Source organism: Lutra lutra, chromosome 10 (assembly GCF_902655055.1).
Source record: "Lutra lutra chromosome 10, mLutLut1.2, whole genome shotgun sequence".
NCBI classification, from domain to species: domain Eukaryota; kingdom Metazoa; phylum Chordata; class Mammalia; order Carnivora; family Mustelidae; genus Lutra; species Lutra lutra.
In genome coordinates this window covers 58,779,761-58,797,144 of record NC_062287.1, presented here as the reverse complement: position 1 = coordinate 58,797,144, position 17,384 = coordinate 58,779,761, and the positions used below count along the sequence as shown (strand labels likewise).

The following is a 17,384-nucleotide window of genomic DNA, read 5'->3' as shown; positions in this document are numbered from 1 at the left end:
TAATGCTGTGCAAAGTTTGTTCTGGTGCTTCACCATCACTTATTCAGTTTCCTTAACTATTCCCAGGCCTCAGCGAACAGTCCCTTCATTTGCTCCCTTCACCAGGCCACTAGTTTGGGTCAGACCAGACCCCAATAGTACACAATCTTTACTCAGTATTGTCTTTGCAAAGCAGTCTGCGTCCTCAGCAGGACACATAATCTAAAAGTTGTCAACTTTACTGAATTGGTTCTAAAGGCAAAACAATTTCCTGGTAGTCAAGGGCTAAATGACCTCTACCAGGACTTCTAAACTGAAAATAAGAGCGGACTTGGCTCCTTCACCCCTGCCTCTACTTGACTGGCCTTCATAACCTGATGTTATACTAAGCAAAGTTGTATTCAAGTGGACAGTAAGCTTTACTCCAGAAAGGGAAAGTCTTTGAATGGAAAAGATGGTAGGACTTGCCAAGCGAATTTGTCTTCTCGTCCCATGCTCCTCCCCCATCATAGCAGTTACCCTTTTCCTGTGTTAGTGCAGAAGTGGTTTCAGCAGTCTTATTGCTTTGATGCCATTTGAGTCCCAGCACTACTGAGTCACACCCTGGATCAACAGTTTTCTTCTGAGTTTGGGCAGGATCCTCCTGTTGTAGGAGGATCTCACAACCCAAGGTACATACAAGGCTAAATATACCAAGGGAACTCTAGAAATGGGGAGAAATTTCTCTTGAAAGCCAGCAAGCCAGCCTCTACTACATCATAGACCTTCTTAGAGCCAACCCACAAGTCTTCATTCCTCTGGACTAGTTTCAAGCCCTGAAGGTGGATTTGGTTTCTTTCCCTTATCCTATACCTGACGACATACAGATCTGTTTCCCCAATGGCAGCTTCCTCTTCCTATCCATCTCCAGGAGCACCCCATCACAATGAAGAAGCTACCCATGACTGGAGAGATGCACTTCCACTGTGGAATGGGGTTGGGCTGAGCCTTGGTTAACTCTGCCAACCCCCATTTGATCCCTAAGATCCTAACTTTCCTTAGCTTATGCCTCCCTAGTCAGAAGCAACCTTCACACTTTAAATACAATAGAAAAGGGCTACTGCTGCTCCTGCTCAGAATGATTGTGAAGGGTATGAGTCACAACGTGCCACCTGAGCTCTATGCAAAAACACCAGCCATGGCTCTTACTGTTCTTCACCCTGCCCACAATCTTCCAACAAGGCTGAATTTTTCCACTTCCCAACTGTAACATGTTCTTTTGCCTGAGAATTACCCATGTTTTCTCCTGGTGTTGTGATGGTATACTCCTCTTCCTCACCTAGCTAATCCTTATGATTGCTCCTTGCCATAGCCTAGATGTCCCCTTAAACCTGTTCTAACCCTCCCTCCGTGCTCAGTGCCTATCTTTGTACTATATACACAGTGTTCTGAGCTGCCTGCTCCCATGCATGATTCCTCAAACAGAATCTATATTTAATAGAGTAGAGAGCATGCCTATCTTATTCTCTAGTGTAATCCCTGTGAGAGCCCAGCACTGGATATGTCAAATAAGAATAACCTATTGCCTATTTAAAGCACCTGGAGGTGTTTTGGAGGGCCTTGTATTGGCATTGAACTAGAGGCTGCTTCAGACTTCCTGAGTGGGACTCTGCAAATTCCACACTTCACATCCCCTTGCAAGAGAATTCCTTCCCCTGGAGTCTGGTCTTGGAGAGTTCAACAGGAATATAATCAGAAGTAGAATGCCTAAGGGTCCCAAGGCTGCTCATCCTAAAAGGCTTGGAACCCTTCCTGATTACCTCTGTCCTTTTGGATTCCCTTTTATAAGATGCTCTTACCTGGGCTAGGTAGTGTCAGAGCAAGAGCCTGGGGCTCTGCAAATGTCTCTGAGGCCTGGCACTTATAAGCATTCTGTTTCGGGGCCAAGGGAATTCCATCTGGACTGGTAACCTTACCACTTCCCTCAGTGGACATGGGAAATAGCAGGCTTTTTCCCAGAAGAATGAATGTAAAATCTAAACTTAAGCACAGCTATGCTTAATATGTCAGAGTTCGTCCAGAGAGGTCTAGGGAATATAGACTTTCTAACTGAGTCATGATCCCTTGGGTAGTGTCCAAGTCCTGCTCTTGCTGGTTGTATCTGGCCTCCCTGGAGTCTGCAGGTATTTTGAGGACCCTGAATAGAAATCAGAAAGGCCTTTCTAGAGAAAGGATGAGGAATCTCCTTTAAAATTAGAGCTCAGCCTGGCTGTAAATCTCTAAGGAAGTTTGATATCTTACAGTATTTGGAGGGGATGATAATTTCTCAAACTAACTTTAAGACAAATGAATGCCTATTCCCTCAAAATTAGATATTGTGCAAATTTCTCTCCCCACTCACATTGTGAGAGGTATGCCTATGGGCTGTATAAAAACATTAAAGGTATTAACTTCCCCTATAATTTAATATCTTAAATCTATGTTAAATGTGTCCAGTGTCTATTCAGCCTTGGAAGCAGAGGTGAATCAAAAATAAACATGGTCCCTGTTGATTCTAGCACTGTACAGGAGAGGGCATCCTGGCCCAAGGATGAGATACCATGACAGTCTAAGCTCCACAACACAAAGGAAAACTTCAAGCTTTATTAGATACCTTAATCCTTCATTTGAATGTGCTGACTTGGCTTCTCTTAGAGCCTGAAGCAACTATGGATGTACAGCTGGATGAGGGAATCCCCTTCAGATCTGTGTCCTCATAGACAATGGGATTACTCTAGGTACCACATGAAACCTCTGTTCATTCAGGTGTCAGAATGACTTGACAAATGATAGGTTGTATTATACTAATGAGAATTAGAAGCTCTTTTAATGTTTAACTCATTAAATGAAATTGCTATGCCAGTATCAAGTACTGCTCTTCTGTCATGTTCTCATCCCGTTACTATATTGTGCTGCTATACTTTGGGTCCTCTGGCTATCATTTCCCAAATTCTTCTTCTTTTCACCTAAACAACACTCTGAGATATGAGCTCTTAGAGTCCTCACTTCTCAGATCAAGATACTGAGGGCACAAAGAAGCTAACTAATTTGCCTGAAACTTACATAGGTAGCAATGAAAAACAAAAGTTTGGGTAGGCTTAAATTTTACATTTTTAATCCTAGTTTGCTAATAGTTTATGAATGCCAGATTCTTTTTCTGCATCTATTGATAACATGATTTTTTCTTTAGACAGTTGAGATAAATTACAACAATTTTCTGAAATGTTGAGTCAGCCATGCATACACAATAAATCCGTTGGTCACAGAGCATATGCTTCTGCATTGTCAGATTTGGTTTGCTAGCCTTTTGCAGAGGATTTTTTGTTTCTGAGACATTTCCCAGGGAACCCATCTGGACCAGGTGTCTCATTATGGAAGGTTATTAATTACTTTCCTTATTTGAGTTTGGTAGCCTGTCTTTCAAGGAACTGGTCTGTTTCATTAGGTTACCGAATGTATGAGCATAGAGTGGTTCAAAATACTATTAATCCTACATGGGATCAGTGGCTGTGGTCCTTCTTCTATTTCTGTTATTAGTAATTTTTCTTTCTTCCTTGACCTGGTTATAGGTTTATCGCTTGTACTGATTCTTTAAAAGAACCAGTTCTTGGTTTTGTTGATGTTCTCCATTGACTTCCTGATTTCAACTTCATTGATTTCTTTTAATTATTTAAATTCAATTAGCCAACATATAGTACATCACTAGTTTCAGATGTAGTGTTCAATAATTCATCAATTGCATATAACAGTCAGTGCTCACATCACATGCCCTCCTTAATGCCCATCACCCAGTCACACCATCCCCATACCCACCTCCCCTTCAGCAACCTTCAGTTTCCCATAGTAGAGAGTCTCACATGGTTTGTCTCCCTCTGATTAATTCCCATTAAGTTTTCCCCCCCATTCCCTTATGATCCTCTGTGCTACTTCTTATATTCTACAGTGAGTGAAACCACATAATTTTCTTTCTCTGATTTCACTTAGCATAATAGCCTCCAGTTCCATCCACCTTGATGTAAGAGGTAGGTCTTCAACCTTTCTAATGACTGAGTAATATTCTGTATATAAAAACCATATCTTCTTTTTCCATTCATCTGTTGAAGGACATATCTGTTCCTTCCACAGTTTGGCTATTGTGGGCATTGTTGCTGTGGATGTTGGGGTACAGGTGCCCCTTCTTTTCATTACATCTGTATCTTTTGGGTAAATACCAAGTAGTGCAACTGCTGGGTCATATGATAGTTCTATTTTCAACATCTTGAGGAACCTCCATACAGTTTTCCAAAGTGGCTGTATACCTTGCATTCCCACTAACAGTGCAAGAGTGTTCCCCTTTCTCCACATCCTCTCCAACATTTGTTGTTTCCTGTCTTGTTAATTTTTGCCATTCTAACTGGTGGTATCTCAGTGTGATTTTTGATTTGAATTTCCTTGATGCCAAGTGATGTTGAGCATTTTTCATGTGTCTGTTAGCCAAATATATGTCTTTGGAGAAGTGTCTGTTCATGTCTTCTGCCCATTTTTTTGACTGGATTATTTGTTTTTTGGGATGTTGAGTTGGAGAAGTTCTTTATAGATCTTGGATACCAACCCTTTATCTGTACTCTCATTTGTAAATATCTTCTCCCATTCCATAGGTTGTGTCTTAGTTTTGTTGACTGTTTCCTTTGCTGTGCAGAAGCTTTTTATCTTGAAGTCCCAAAAGTTCATTTTTGTCTTTGTTTCCCTTGCCTTTAGAGATATATCTTGAAAGAAGTTGCTGTGGCCAATGTCCAAGAGGTTACTGCCTATGTTCTTCTCTAGGATTTTGGTAGATTCCTGTCTGACATTGAGGTCTTTCTTCCATTTTGAGTTTCCTTTGTGTATGATGTAAGGAAATGGTCCAGTTTCATTCTGTATGTAGCTGTCCAGTTTTCCCAGCACCATATACTAGAGTGCCTTTTTTCCCATTGGATATTTTTTCATGATTTGTCAAAGATTGACCATAGAGTTGAGAGTCCATTTCTGGAAATTCTGTTCTGTTCCATTGATTTATGTGTCTGTTTTTGTGCCAATACCATGCTGTCTTGTGATCATAGCTTTGTAATATAGCTTGAAATCAGGCAGTGTGATGCCCCAGCTTTGTTTTTCTTTTTCAGTATTCCCTTAGTGACTCAGGGTCTTTTCTGGTTCCATATAAATTTTAGGATTATTCGTTCCAGCTCTTTGGAAAATGTCAATGGTATTTTAATAGGGATGGCATTGAAAGTGTTGATTGCTCTGGGCAGTATAGACATCTTAACAATGTTTATTCTTCCAATCCATGAGAGTGGAATGTTTTTCCATCTTTTTGTGTCTTCCTCAATTTCTTTCATAAGTGTTCTCTTGTTTCTAAAGTATAGATCCTTTACCTCTTTTGTTGGGTTTACTCCTGGGCATGTTACGGTTTTTGGTGCTATTGTAAATGGAATCAATTCCCTAGCTTCTTTCTATAGTTACATTGTTAATGTATAGCAAAGCAACTGATTTCAGTGCATTGATTTTTGTATCCTGCCACATTGCTGAATGCTTAATGAGTTCTAGTAATTTGGGGGTGGAGACATAGTGTGTCATTTGCAAAGAGTTTGACTTCTTTGCCAGTTTGAATGCCTTATATTTCTTTTTGTTGTCTGATTGCTGATGCTAGGACTTCTAGTACTATGTTGAACAACAGTGAGACTGGGCATCCCTGTTGTGTTCCTGACCTTAAGGGAGAAGCTCTGTTTTTCCCCATTGAGAATATTTGCTGTGGGCTTTTCACAGATGGCTTTTATGAGGTGGAGCTGAGCACTGAGGCCTAGAGCTAACACCAGGAGACTGAGAAAATGCGAACAAATGCTACCACTTGGATACTGGGATGGCAGGTTTACTCCCATTGCATGTAGACTCCAAGGTCTGACCCACAGAAAAGAGCAATCACAGAGCTCTTCAAAGACACTGGGGTTCCCCTGACAAACTCATTTGTCACAGTTGTGGTGAAAGGTATATTCTCTGGACCCTGTAAAGGTGGGCAAACAGACCTTAAATGACAAATCTACCTTAACTTTCCATTCCAGTCTCTGAATTCCTTTCTGTAAAGTTTTCCAAGGCAGATTTGGCATTTCAAGTTAATTTATTGTGGGCCATGTTTTGGTCCATGTTTTAGCCAATAAACCATACTGTTAAGACCTTTTCTAACTCCTCGAGTTGCAACATTAAATCTGGAATCTCTGCTTATTGGACTCCCCTCAATAAACTTAACCAGATCCCATTTTACCTTCCTTCCACTATTACCCAACACACTTAGTGTCCATTCCCACACATATTCTCTGGATTTGTCTGTATGAATTAGAAAAGTCGAGTTCTTCTGGAGTATAGTGCTTTTTCTCCTAGGTGACACTTTATACCCCATCTTTAGAGCTCTTTCTGGAATTTGAGCATAGTAATAGACCTAAAAGTAAAGTGGAAGTGGATCCCAAGGAGAGCCTGCATTATCCTGTATGACAACTGCCTTAGGGGAAGTCACTACAGGTTCCTCAGCCAATTTAGGATTAATCCCCTTCAGACAGGCCACTTTCACTGGCAAAGAAGATTCGTCAGAATGAAAGGGCTCAATGTCCCAGCCTTATCAGGTTCTTCTCCTATATCCCCATTCCAACTTTCAGGATCCCATTTCTTCCCAGTCAAGAACCTCACTTTCTTAGAGACCCTGCAAGACTGAGTTCAACTTGCACTGTAATTGAGCCAGTCCCAGGATAATCTGTGGTCATTTCTATTTGTTTTTCCCCCAGCAGTCTCAGGCCTGTGGCCACAGGGAACACATAGACAATTTCAAGTCATTTATATAGTTCTTGAACTGGAAATTCAAATGTCAGAGCTCATCTTTTTTCCCCCCACTTTGTTCAGCAACATTAGGAATAACTAGCCAATTCCATTCTACTTGTTAACTTGACAAATGTTTGATGCTGTCCTACAGGGACTTATAACCTTGCCTCCTAAAAGTATTAAGTATTCGATTACAAGTATCCGTGGTAATACTTCATGTATCTCTATTGCCCTATCATGCCATGAACTGTTCATTCTTTACTGCTGGAAATAATGGTGTTTTTAAATATAATCAGATCAGAGAACCAATTCTAGACACTAGAATCAATTTAGAAAACTCACTTTTACAAGTCTGTTCTTCTAGTTTCCAAGCTGAGTTTAGGGATTTCTAGAAAAACAGAACCAGAAGGGTTGTGTGTGTGTGTGTGTGTGTGTGTGTGTGTGTGTGTGTGTAGGAGTAATCTTAAGGAAGGTGGCAAATCCAAAATTTGAGGAGTAGGCCAGATTCTTCCTCCCATGAATAAAGTTAGGGTAAGGAAGACTTACTAGGTGAAAGCACAAAAAGGGAGAAATCTATAGTAAAAAAAAAAAAGAGCAATGTAAAATGTTGGATAATGTGAGTAGGGATCAAAGTGTTCTCTGCTGACTTTAATTGTAGTTGATTTTTAGATGCTATATCCCAAGTAACTTCTGCCAGCCATAAACCACACCAAACTGAACATACGACCTATAGAAACAAAACCACTCTTCCTGCCTCACTACTCCAGTCTACTATTGACTTTGAAAACCAGTATCATGACCAGGGTCTCTGTCTCTTAATAACAAGGGTGTGGAGTCAGTGCATTCCTTCAGAACACTGATTTGTGTAGAGATCATAATTCAACATAACTTCTGTAATTGTTAACCAAAGTGGTCCTTAGAAACTGATAGACTGCCAACTTCAATTTGGGCTTTAAAGGAGTTAAACTGTTACTAAAATGCAAAACCAGAGTGCAGAGAAATGGGAGCACTGTGATTACTCAGTATCTGAGGCAATCCCGAAGTTTCTCTCCATCCACCACTAATTAGGAATTGCACTGAGGCCATATGCCTCCAGGAGGGGACTCCTTTCAGGATCATTGTTAGGGATGGCATTGAAATAAAAAGTTCACAAACAGGGGCGCCTGGGTGGCTCAGTGGGTTAAGCCGCTGCCTTCGGCTCAGGTCATGATCTCAGGGTCCTGGGATCGAGTCCCGCATCGGGCTCTTTGCTCAGCAGGGAGCCTGCTTCCCTCTCTCTCTGCCTGCCTCTCCATCTACTTGTGATCTCTCTCTGTCAAATAAATAAATAAAATCTTTAAAAAAAAAAAGTTCATAAACAATCCTGGAACAGTGAAAAAATAATTAAATTTCATTTAAAAAAAGACAAAGTTCAAGGATAGATCTCCCAGTGTATGCAATCTTTCAACTAATTGATAAATGACTTTCCAGGTAATAGAATGAGTTATTTGATCAGGTAAATGGGCAAAAAGTCTTGTGGGCATCCATGGAGTAACTTGTGGATTGAATGTGTGTTTCCCCACCATCCCCCACCCCACCCCAAATATCATAAAGCCCCAGTATGGCTACTTGGACATGGGTCCTCTAAGAATTGATTATGGTTAAGTGAGGTTATAAGGGTAGGGCCCTGGTCTCATAGAATTAAACACTAGAGAGCTCTCACTTTCTCTTCATGTATGCACAACCAAGGAAAGGCCATATGAGGACATAGCAAAGAACTGGTGGACTACGATCCAGGAGAGCCCTTACTGTAGATCAACCATGCTAATACCATGATCAACTTCCAGCCTACAGAACTGAGAATTTAAGATTTTATTTATTTGACAGAGAAGGCAGATGTTTAACCCACTAAGCCACCCAGGTGCCCCCTAGAACTAAATTTTAATTTTTTTTATTAACATATAATGTATTATTTGCCCCAGGGGTGCAGGTCTGTGAATCGCCAGGTTTACACACTTCACAGCACTCACCATAGCACACACCCTCCCCAGTGTCCATAACCCAACCACCCTCTCGCTACCCCCTCCCCCCAGCAATCTTTAGTTTGTTTAGTAAGATTAAGAGTCTCTTATGGTTTGTCTCCCTCCCAATCCCTTCTTGTTTAGAACTGAATTTTTATTAAACTAACCAATCTGCAGTATTTTGCTTTAGCAGCCTAAGAAGACTGATTCATCTTATTTCTGGCTGTCAGTGGTCATTTGATAACCTCCTCTACTCCAAATTATAACTTCCCCTTTCATTGCAGTTATCTTGTACTTTCTTCACCGTTTGTCTTTAGATGTGTGGATGATGGATAAAGTTCAACATTTGTGGGTTCCTGAGGAGCTATACTCAGTTCTAGAGAGAACAGTGGGATTGAAGGGAAATAGAATGATTTTCTTGGTGGGGGAGGTTCTAAGGTACTTGTTATTTATTTATTTTATTTCTTTTTTTTTAATTTTTTATTTCTTTTCAGCATAATAGTATTCCTTGTTTTTGCACCACACCCAGTGCTCCATGCAATCCGTGCCCTCTCTAATACCCACCACCTGGTTCCCCCAACTTCCCACCTCCTGCCCCTTCAAAACCCTCAGATTATTTTTCAGAGTCCATGGGCTCTCATGGTTCACCTCCCCTTTCAATTTCCCTCAACTCCCTTCTCCAAATCTTGTTTTTAATCAAACGTGCTTTTTCTTTAATATTTTATCCATTTATTGACAGTGAGATAGCACAAGTAGGCAGAGCTGGCAGGCAGAGGGAGAAGAAGCAGCAGGCTCTCCACTGAGCAGGGAGCCCAACATGGGGCTCGATCCCAGGACCCATGACCCATGATGAAGGCAGAGGCTTAACCAACTGAGCCACCCAGGTGCCCCAAACATGCTTTTTTAAAAAGAAGGGAAATTCACAATGTTGGTGAAATATACATAGTATATAAAGTAAACCTAGGCCATACCTTATATTTTTTTTAAAATAACATAAACAATAACTAAAGTATCCATAGGGATTATATAAACAGCTGGTATTTTTTCACCCTTCTCTTGTGAACTTTCTCCCAGTATCCCCTTTGGAGTCCTTAAAATACCTCCGTCTTGAGGGTTGGGTAGTCAGAAACCTGGAGCCAGTCAAGAACCCCAGCCAGGGGAATAGAGGTTAAGTCTATAATGTAGTGAAACGGGATTAGGAGTTGAAGACTGCTCCCAAGGCAGGGTGACTGAAGGTCCAGGGGAAAGTGTTTTGGTTTCTTTGTGTTTCTTGGGAAAGAACTGGCTATTTTCAGCACCTGGATTAAGAGGACACAGGACAAAATAGTGAAGAGATCCGGACTATGCCCTTCCCTTGACTCTAAACTAAATTTGTCCAAGCACACAGACAAGAGGTGACCCCTGTCAGTAACACAGCGTAGGGCTCTGTGGACAGCACTCCCAATGGGTAAGTACATTTCAGACAGGGGGACAAAGTCATTGGGCACAAATTCCAAGTTCCAGAAACATTTGTCTTCTGGTTCAGCCAGGGCTTGTCTTTTTCCTGCGTCTAGTCAAAAGTAGAATAAAGAGAGTACAATTTGGCCTGAGTTATGAAGAAAAAGGAGAAACCCCAAGTCAGGAACCTCATTGCCTAGTACTGTCCATCAGAACACAAGAGGAAAAATTGGACTATTCTAACCTTATCGGGCTTCTGCTCTCTTCCCCCACAGTTAGACAAACTTCTCTCCTGAGTTGATCCTTATACCACCAGCAGGTCTCTTCAACTGACTATACCCATGTTAAAAGAGCTATTCATATAGTTAGGAAAGAAGGATATGGAGTCACCAAGGTCCTATGGAAATAGTACTATGTGTCTGTGTTCTGTGGAAGAGGGCAAATAACAGAGGGAAGGAGTAGATAAGGAGGGAACACAGTGCCTATTCCGGGGGGCAGGCTTCCTAACACTTGACCTTCTGCATGCTCACACAAACTCACACATTTATAGACAGTTGATTTAATACATGAAGAAACTCTACAGTAGCTATTTCCTTCACTTTACCGACTAGGAAACAGGACTGAAAGCAGAGGCAAAGTATACACTCCCTCAATCAGAGCCAGAAACAGCAGTTAGTAGTTGAACCTAAGTTTATCTTGCGGCTAATCCATTATGTATTTTGCCATAACAAAACCTCTTTCTCAGAAGGCTCAGACCTACCAAGATGCTTCTATTAGGACTTGGAGACAGTGTCCATGTGGGGAAGCCTTTATGTGGGCTGACACAGAAACTGTTTCTCTCGAATGTTCTAAGTAACACAATTCCAGGGCTGCAATCTAGTTCAGACCACCCCATAAGATGCCAGTTATCAACTTGGTAGATTTTACTTTTATAAATATTCATATTCTCCTTGTCCTAGCACAAAATTTGGGTTTGGCACAAATCAGAAATCTGGGTTTAAGTCCATCCTATAACATTAATTCCTTTTTTCATAAGTAACCTCCCTTACATTGAGTAATCAGGCCTCTTTCTGCTTTGGATTGGGGGTCTATCACGATATTTTTAGACAACACTTCATTCTCCTTGGTGTGAGATAAAATTGTATAATTATTATTATTCCACTTAAATCCCTGTCCCATCTCTGTAATTCCTAGATTTTTTGAGACCTCCTCAGATGTCCCATGTAACAGAGAAAAAGGAACTATTCCAAATTGCAGAATCTAAAGTTCTGATCTGTTCCCCATAGTGAACAGTAAGAATTCAGGGAGAGAAAGTTGCTGCCATGTGCCAAGAACCTCATACTAATTTTCATTTGTTCCTTATAATTATCCTTTATAGTAGATATTCTCTCCATATTTTATATGGGAAAAAATGAACTGTCAAGAGTTTAGGCTACCTGCCCAGAAACAGTAAAATAAAGGTCTGGGATGGGAAATCTGGTTTATTAGATGGCAAAGCTTGTGCCCTGTGGTGCAGCCTCCAGATGCCTTTCCCTTTCCTGTCCAATAAATCCACAGAAGCTCACAATTGAGTTCTGAAGAAAAGACTTCACTTGTTATCACTTAATGGCATATTAAAGTACTTAATTCAAAGAATTGCTGAAGTTGGTGAGATAATATAACAAGAACACTTGTGGAATATTTTAAAGTTCATAAAACTCCTTTTTCTTTTCAGCAATCAATGGCTGACCAAGAATTAAGCAACCTTGTAAAAACTTATGTTGGAGCTAGAATTAGGAATCCCTGAGGTTACATAGGGCCATTTTTATGCTTATTTGCCATGGAAATACCTAAAATATAAAAAACAGTTAAAAGAATATTTGAAATGTGCATGGGCTTGTTTGAATTTAGTGACTACTCACCCACTCTGGTATAGACTACAGATCCCAAAGAAGGCTTTGTAGAGAAGAAATGATCTGGGATGGGCCTTGAAATATGTGGGGAATTTGCCTGGGTAAAGACCAAAAAGGTGGTGAAACCTCTCAGCACAAACATGGCTGTGTGAAGAAAGTCACTCTGGAGAGGATGGGAAATCTGAGACTTAATATTGCTGAGAATCTGATGGGAAACAGCAGGATGGCAACCCTAACCAGGACAGGACCCAAATTAAACTCTGTGCTTTGGGGTGCCTGGGTGGTTAAACATCTACCTTAGGCTCAGTCCAGGGATCATGACCTGAGCCGAAGGCAGATGTTTAACCTACTGAGCCACTCAGGCGCCCCATGTAGTTTCTTTAATAAAATCTGTAACATACCAAGGAGATATTCAGAATTCTTTATTATAGGCTCCACCAATTGCACAGGATGAAAGTAAGAATCTAGTCTACAGTTTCCAGAAATAGTATCTCTCATAAGAGTAAAAATCTAAGTGCTCCTGACTCCTGGATACTCCACTGCCTGAAACATGTTCATGTCTAATAATGCCTGCTTGGTGCCTAGTTCTTTCTGGCTTACTGGCATTCCAGGGCTGCAATCCCTCCACATCTGGCTCTCCATCCCCTTCAGCTCTATGTACCTGGTGGCTGTAGTGGGGAATGTGACCATCTTGGCAGTGATAAAGGTGGAACGCAGCCTGCACCAACCCATGTACTTCTTCCTGTGTATGTTGGCTATCATTGACTTGGTCCTATCAACCTCTACCATGCCCAAACTGCTAGCCATCTTCTGGTTTGGGGCCCACAGCATTGACCTGGATGCCTGCTTGACCCAGATGTTCTTCATCCATTGCTTTGCCACTGTTGAGTCAGGAATCTTCCTTGCCATGGCTTTTGACCGCTATGTGGCCATCTGTGATCCATTACGCCACACCTCTGTGCTCACTCATGCAGCAGTGAGTCGTTTGGGCCTGGTTGCCCTCCTTCGTGGAGTACTCTACATTGGACCCCTGCCTCTGATGATTCGCCTGAGGCTGCCTCTTTACCGGACGCAAATCATTGCCCATTCCTATTGTGAGCACATGGCCATAGTTACCTTGGCATGTGGTGACACAACAGTCAACAACTTATATGGAATGGGAATTGGCTTCCTGGTATTGATCCTGGATTCATTAGCCATCACTGCCTCCTATGTGATGATTTTCAGGGCTGTAATGGGGTTGGCCACCCCTGAGGCTAGGCTTAAAACCCTAGGGACATGTAGTTCTCACATTTGTGCCATTCTTGTCTTCTATATCCCTATTGCTGTTTCTTCTCTCACTCACCGCTTTGGCCATCATGTGCCTCCCCATATCCATATCCTTTTAGCCAACTTTTACCTTCTCATCCCACCCATCCTCAACCCAGTTGTTTATGCTCTCCGCACCAAACAGATTCGAGAGAGACTTCTCCATGTTCTCAAGGCAGGCACTCAACCCAAGTGACCATTCTGCATCTGTGGGGCATACTGATAAAGATAGCAGGAAATGATTCTGACTGGGAAAGCCGGTACAATAATACCCATGAAGATCGGGCTTACCTGAGATGTGGCCATAAAGGTCTAAGAAAAATGTTAGGATATATTCCACTTGACTGTGGATTTTCTCAAAGTGGAGAGAGGAATACCTGGGGAAATCAAGGTATGAGTTTTTATACAGTATCCCTTTTCATATTTGACATAAAATTAGTTGCAAGGCCACAGAAATAGGTTTATTTGACATTTTTTATCAACGATTTCTAGTTTCTCTTTGAAGAATGTTTTGCACAATTTGTAGAAGATAAAATTCTACTCTAACACCTTCTTGAAGAGCATTTACAAATTTTTAGTAAAGACTTGTAAAAATTCAACTGCATTGGCTAGTTTTCCAATCTTTTTGGCTTGCCCCAGAAAAGACCTTTCATTGAGGATGAATGGAAATATGACTGTGAGAAATCCTTGTCTAATAGGACTTAGATTGGGACCTTCCTGCCCATAGACGTTAAAGTTTTCAAGCCACGTTATTCCCCCATTTAAATAAATGGAAATGCACTATTCCACATTTCCTCTTAATAATTAACTGGCAATAGGGAGGAAAAAAACAGAAGGACACTAGGAGATTTTGTTTTGGTGGTCCTGAAATGGTCTTGAAGTACAGTAGCCACACTGAAATAATAAAATGACAAAGAGGGAAGAAAGTAACAGTGGGATTACTGACATGAAAGAAGTTGGGTAGAGAATGGAGTAAAAATGATTAAGTGGTAGATACAAACCTTGAAATAACTTCAGATCTTTTAAGAAAATTCTTGGTTCATACTTATTTTGTTATGATTTGACCCTTTTATTGATCATAGAAGTTCTGTAACAAGATGATTACTTCAGGTTAGAAACCTACAAGAATCTTATGGTAATACATGAAAAATAAAGCAACTACTCCCAATTCTAGTGATTCAGAATTATGGTGTGTCTATTTTAGTTCTAAATCAAAATGTTCATTTAACTTCATTTTACAAACCATTACAAAAGCTAAGGTGAATTACCTTAGGTTAAAAATCTTAGTGTTTTGAAAGCATAATCTAAAGAAGCCAGTGATTAAGCGAGAATAGTATTCAAACCTCATGTCATCCAAAAAAAAAATGCTTAAAGGCAAACAAACTTGGAACTAGCTAGGGGTTTAAGCTAAACTTTAGAAAAGAGTTTGTGATGTTTTATTTGTTCAGAATCCTATGCCTAACACTAAGGTTAGTTGGGGCATATTAATTTTTCTCTGTTGTTTTGGGATGAGGGGTGTTCATTCCCCATCTCCTTATCAAGGACTGTGGAGTCCAGTGCCAGACCCAAGTTCACTTATTTTAGAAAGGTTGTGTTCTATGAATATAAATTTTGGTGCTAAATATAACCTACCTACTTATATTTTTGTTTTTATTTTTGTTCTTAATTAGGAGTTGGTGAAAAGATAGAAGCCCCAGAGCTCAAAGTTTGTTTTACAGAATTATCTCCTAACCACAGCCCTGGACTTCAGAGAAAATAAAGAAAAATGTTCAAACCCAACAGAAAATAAAGAAAAATGTTCAAACCCAACAAACCTTTAGCACCAATGCTAAAGGGAATGATAAGGAACTTTTGTCATGGGATAGTTCTTTGGCATATTGCCTTAAGTCTGTGATTTATACTACATAAGGCAGAGAGTGTGTATGGATTTCCAAGGCTTTTATTCTCAGCTTAAATTGCATTTAGTAGGGTTACTACTAAGAACTTTTTAGCCAAATGATCTCAGAAATATGCCATATGGTGTTTCTAGATGATCTTCTGTGTCTACTACAGACCAAAACTAAATACCATCTCCAGCTTCATCCCCCTATGACATTGAACGATTGGGAGTAAAGAGGAGAAATACTAGGCAAACGTGTACTCCCATTCTATCCAGGGACAACCACCCATGACAACACCCAGACCTATGAGACTCCAGGTGTAAGCTTAGTTATAATAGGGCATTTAATCCCATTGTCAACCATAGTCCTGTATGGGCTCTTTCATAACTTTTATGAAGGGGCTAAGCTCAGAAGAGTATGGAAGGGAATGTACCCCAGTGAATGTAGTATGGGGACATGACAAGTCCAATAACTGAACATCTTATTCAAATCCAGTATTTCATTTCTCCTTCACACAAATATGGCTATTTTAATTTTTATTTAAATTCAATTTAACATATAGTGTATTATTAGTTTCAGAGGTAGAATTCAGTGATTCATCAGTTGCATACAACACCCAGTGCTCATTACTTCAAGTGCCCTCCTCAATGCCCATCACCCAGTTACTCCATCTTCCCTCCCACTCCCTTTCCAGCAACCCTCAGTTTGTTCCCTATAGTTAAGAGTCTCTTATGGTTTGCCTCCATCTCTGTTTTCCCCTTATTTTTCCTTCCCTTCCCCTATGTTCATCTGTTTTGTTTCATAAATTCCACATATGAGTGAAATTATACAATATTTATTTCTGACTTATTTCACTTAGTATAATAAGCAAAACCCTCTAGTCCCATATAATATATAGTTATATAAAACCTCCCCTTCTTTATCCATTTATCTGTTGATGGACATTTAGACTCTGCATATTTTGGCAATTGTGGGCATTACTGCTATAAACATTAGGGTGCATGTGCCTCTTCAAGTCTCTGTTCTTTTTCTATCACCCACACTGAAGATGGGAATAAAAGATACTCAGCACCTCTTGGGTCTGCAAGTAAGTCTTGATGGAAGAAGTGAAGATTGGGGTAAAGTTGAGGGAGGGGACATCCTTGCAGTTATTTGTAAATGGTCATGTGACACAGGTGAGTAAGAACTTGGGCTCTGGATTTAGATAAAAGGCAGAGATGGATCTGAACCAATAACTATCAGGCTTTGGATGTATTCACAATCTAAGCCCCAGTTTTCTTTTCTTAAAAATGAAAGTAGCGATAGTAGCTTCTCTTGAGTTTATTATAAGGATATAATGAGATAATCTAAAATGCCTGCATAATTCCTCACATAAAGAAAAAAAAACTTGCCTTTTAATAATAATAGTATTTTATTGTGCACTGAGAGACCCAGGAGAGGAATAACTAAAGCAAGTTCCTGGAAAAGCAATAAAATATCTGTAGTTGTTTCTCATTCATGAATATATCAACCTCAGCTCTAGGAAACTCTGTTCTTTGCTTCTCTGCAGAAAGTCCTATCATAGAGCCAGCTTTCCTCTGGTCTCCTTAGCTGTCCCAGCACCCATTCATACATCTGAGGATTTTCAACTAGTGACACCCATTTATTTAGTCTTGGGATGGTAAGAGACCAAATACTTCTAAACATCTCCTGTATAACCAGTGAAAAAGATCCAAAGTCACAGGCTCAGTTGTACAAAATGTCACTTCAGGTTTTTTCCTGCATCATCCACAATAGGGCTTAAAATTAAAATCGAGTAAAATTAAAATCAAATTGAGCTATAAAACTTAATTCCAATTTGTAGTTTAGTCTGATACAGGTTTTAAAAGTCCCCTAGAAGTTTTTCTGTCACCTTCTTCTTTGTGTTAAACTTAAAAATGCAGTAAAGGATGGGTATGTTCCTATAAGATTTCCACCATGGCAGTCACATAGGAGAGGACTATCTCCTTCCTTATTCCTCACCTGGCCTCTGACCCCAAATACATCCTTATGCTATATTTATGATACTT

At 40.3% G+C, this 17,384-nt stretch overlaps 1 protein-coding gene across 1 annotated transcript; it reads left to right on the top strand.

Moving 5' to 3' along the window:
* Positions 1-12,698: 12,698 nt before the first annotated feature.
* LOC125079646 (olfactory receptor 52M1-like) lies at positions 12,699-13,652 on the top strand. Its single transcript, XM_047693448.1, has one exon. The coding sequence runs from the start codon at positions 12,699-12,701 to the stop codon at positions 13,650-13,652; it is 954 nt and encodes a 317-aa protein (XP_047549404.1).
* Positions 13,653-17,384: the final 3,732 nt, after the last annotated feature.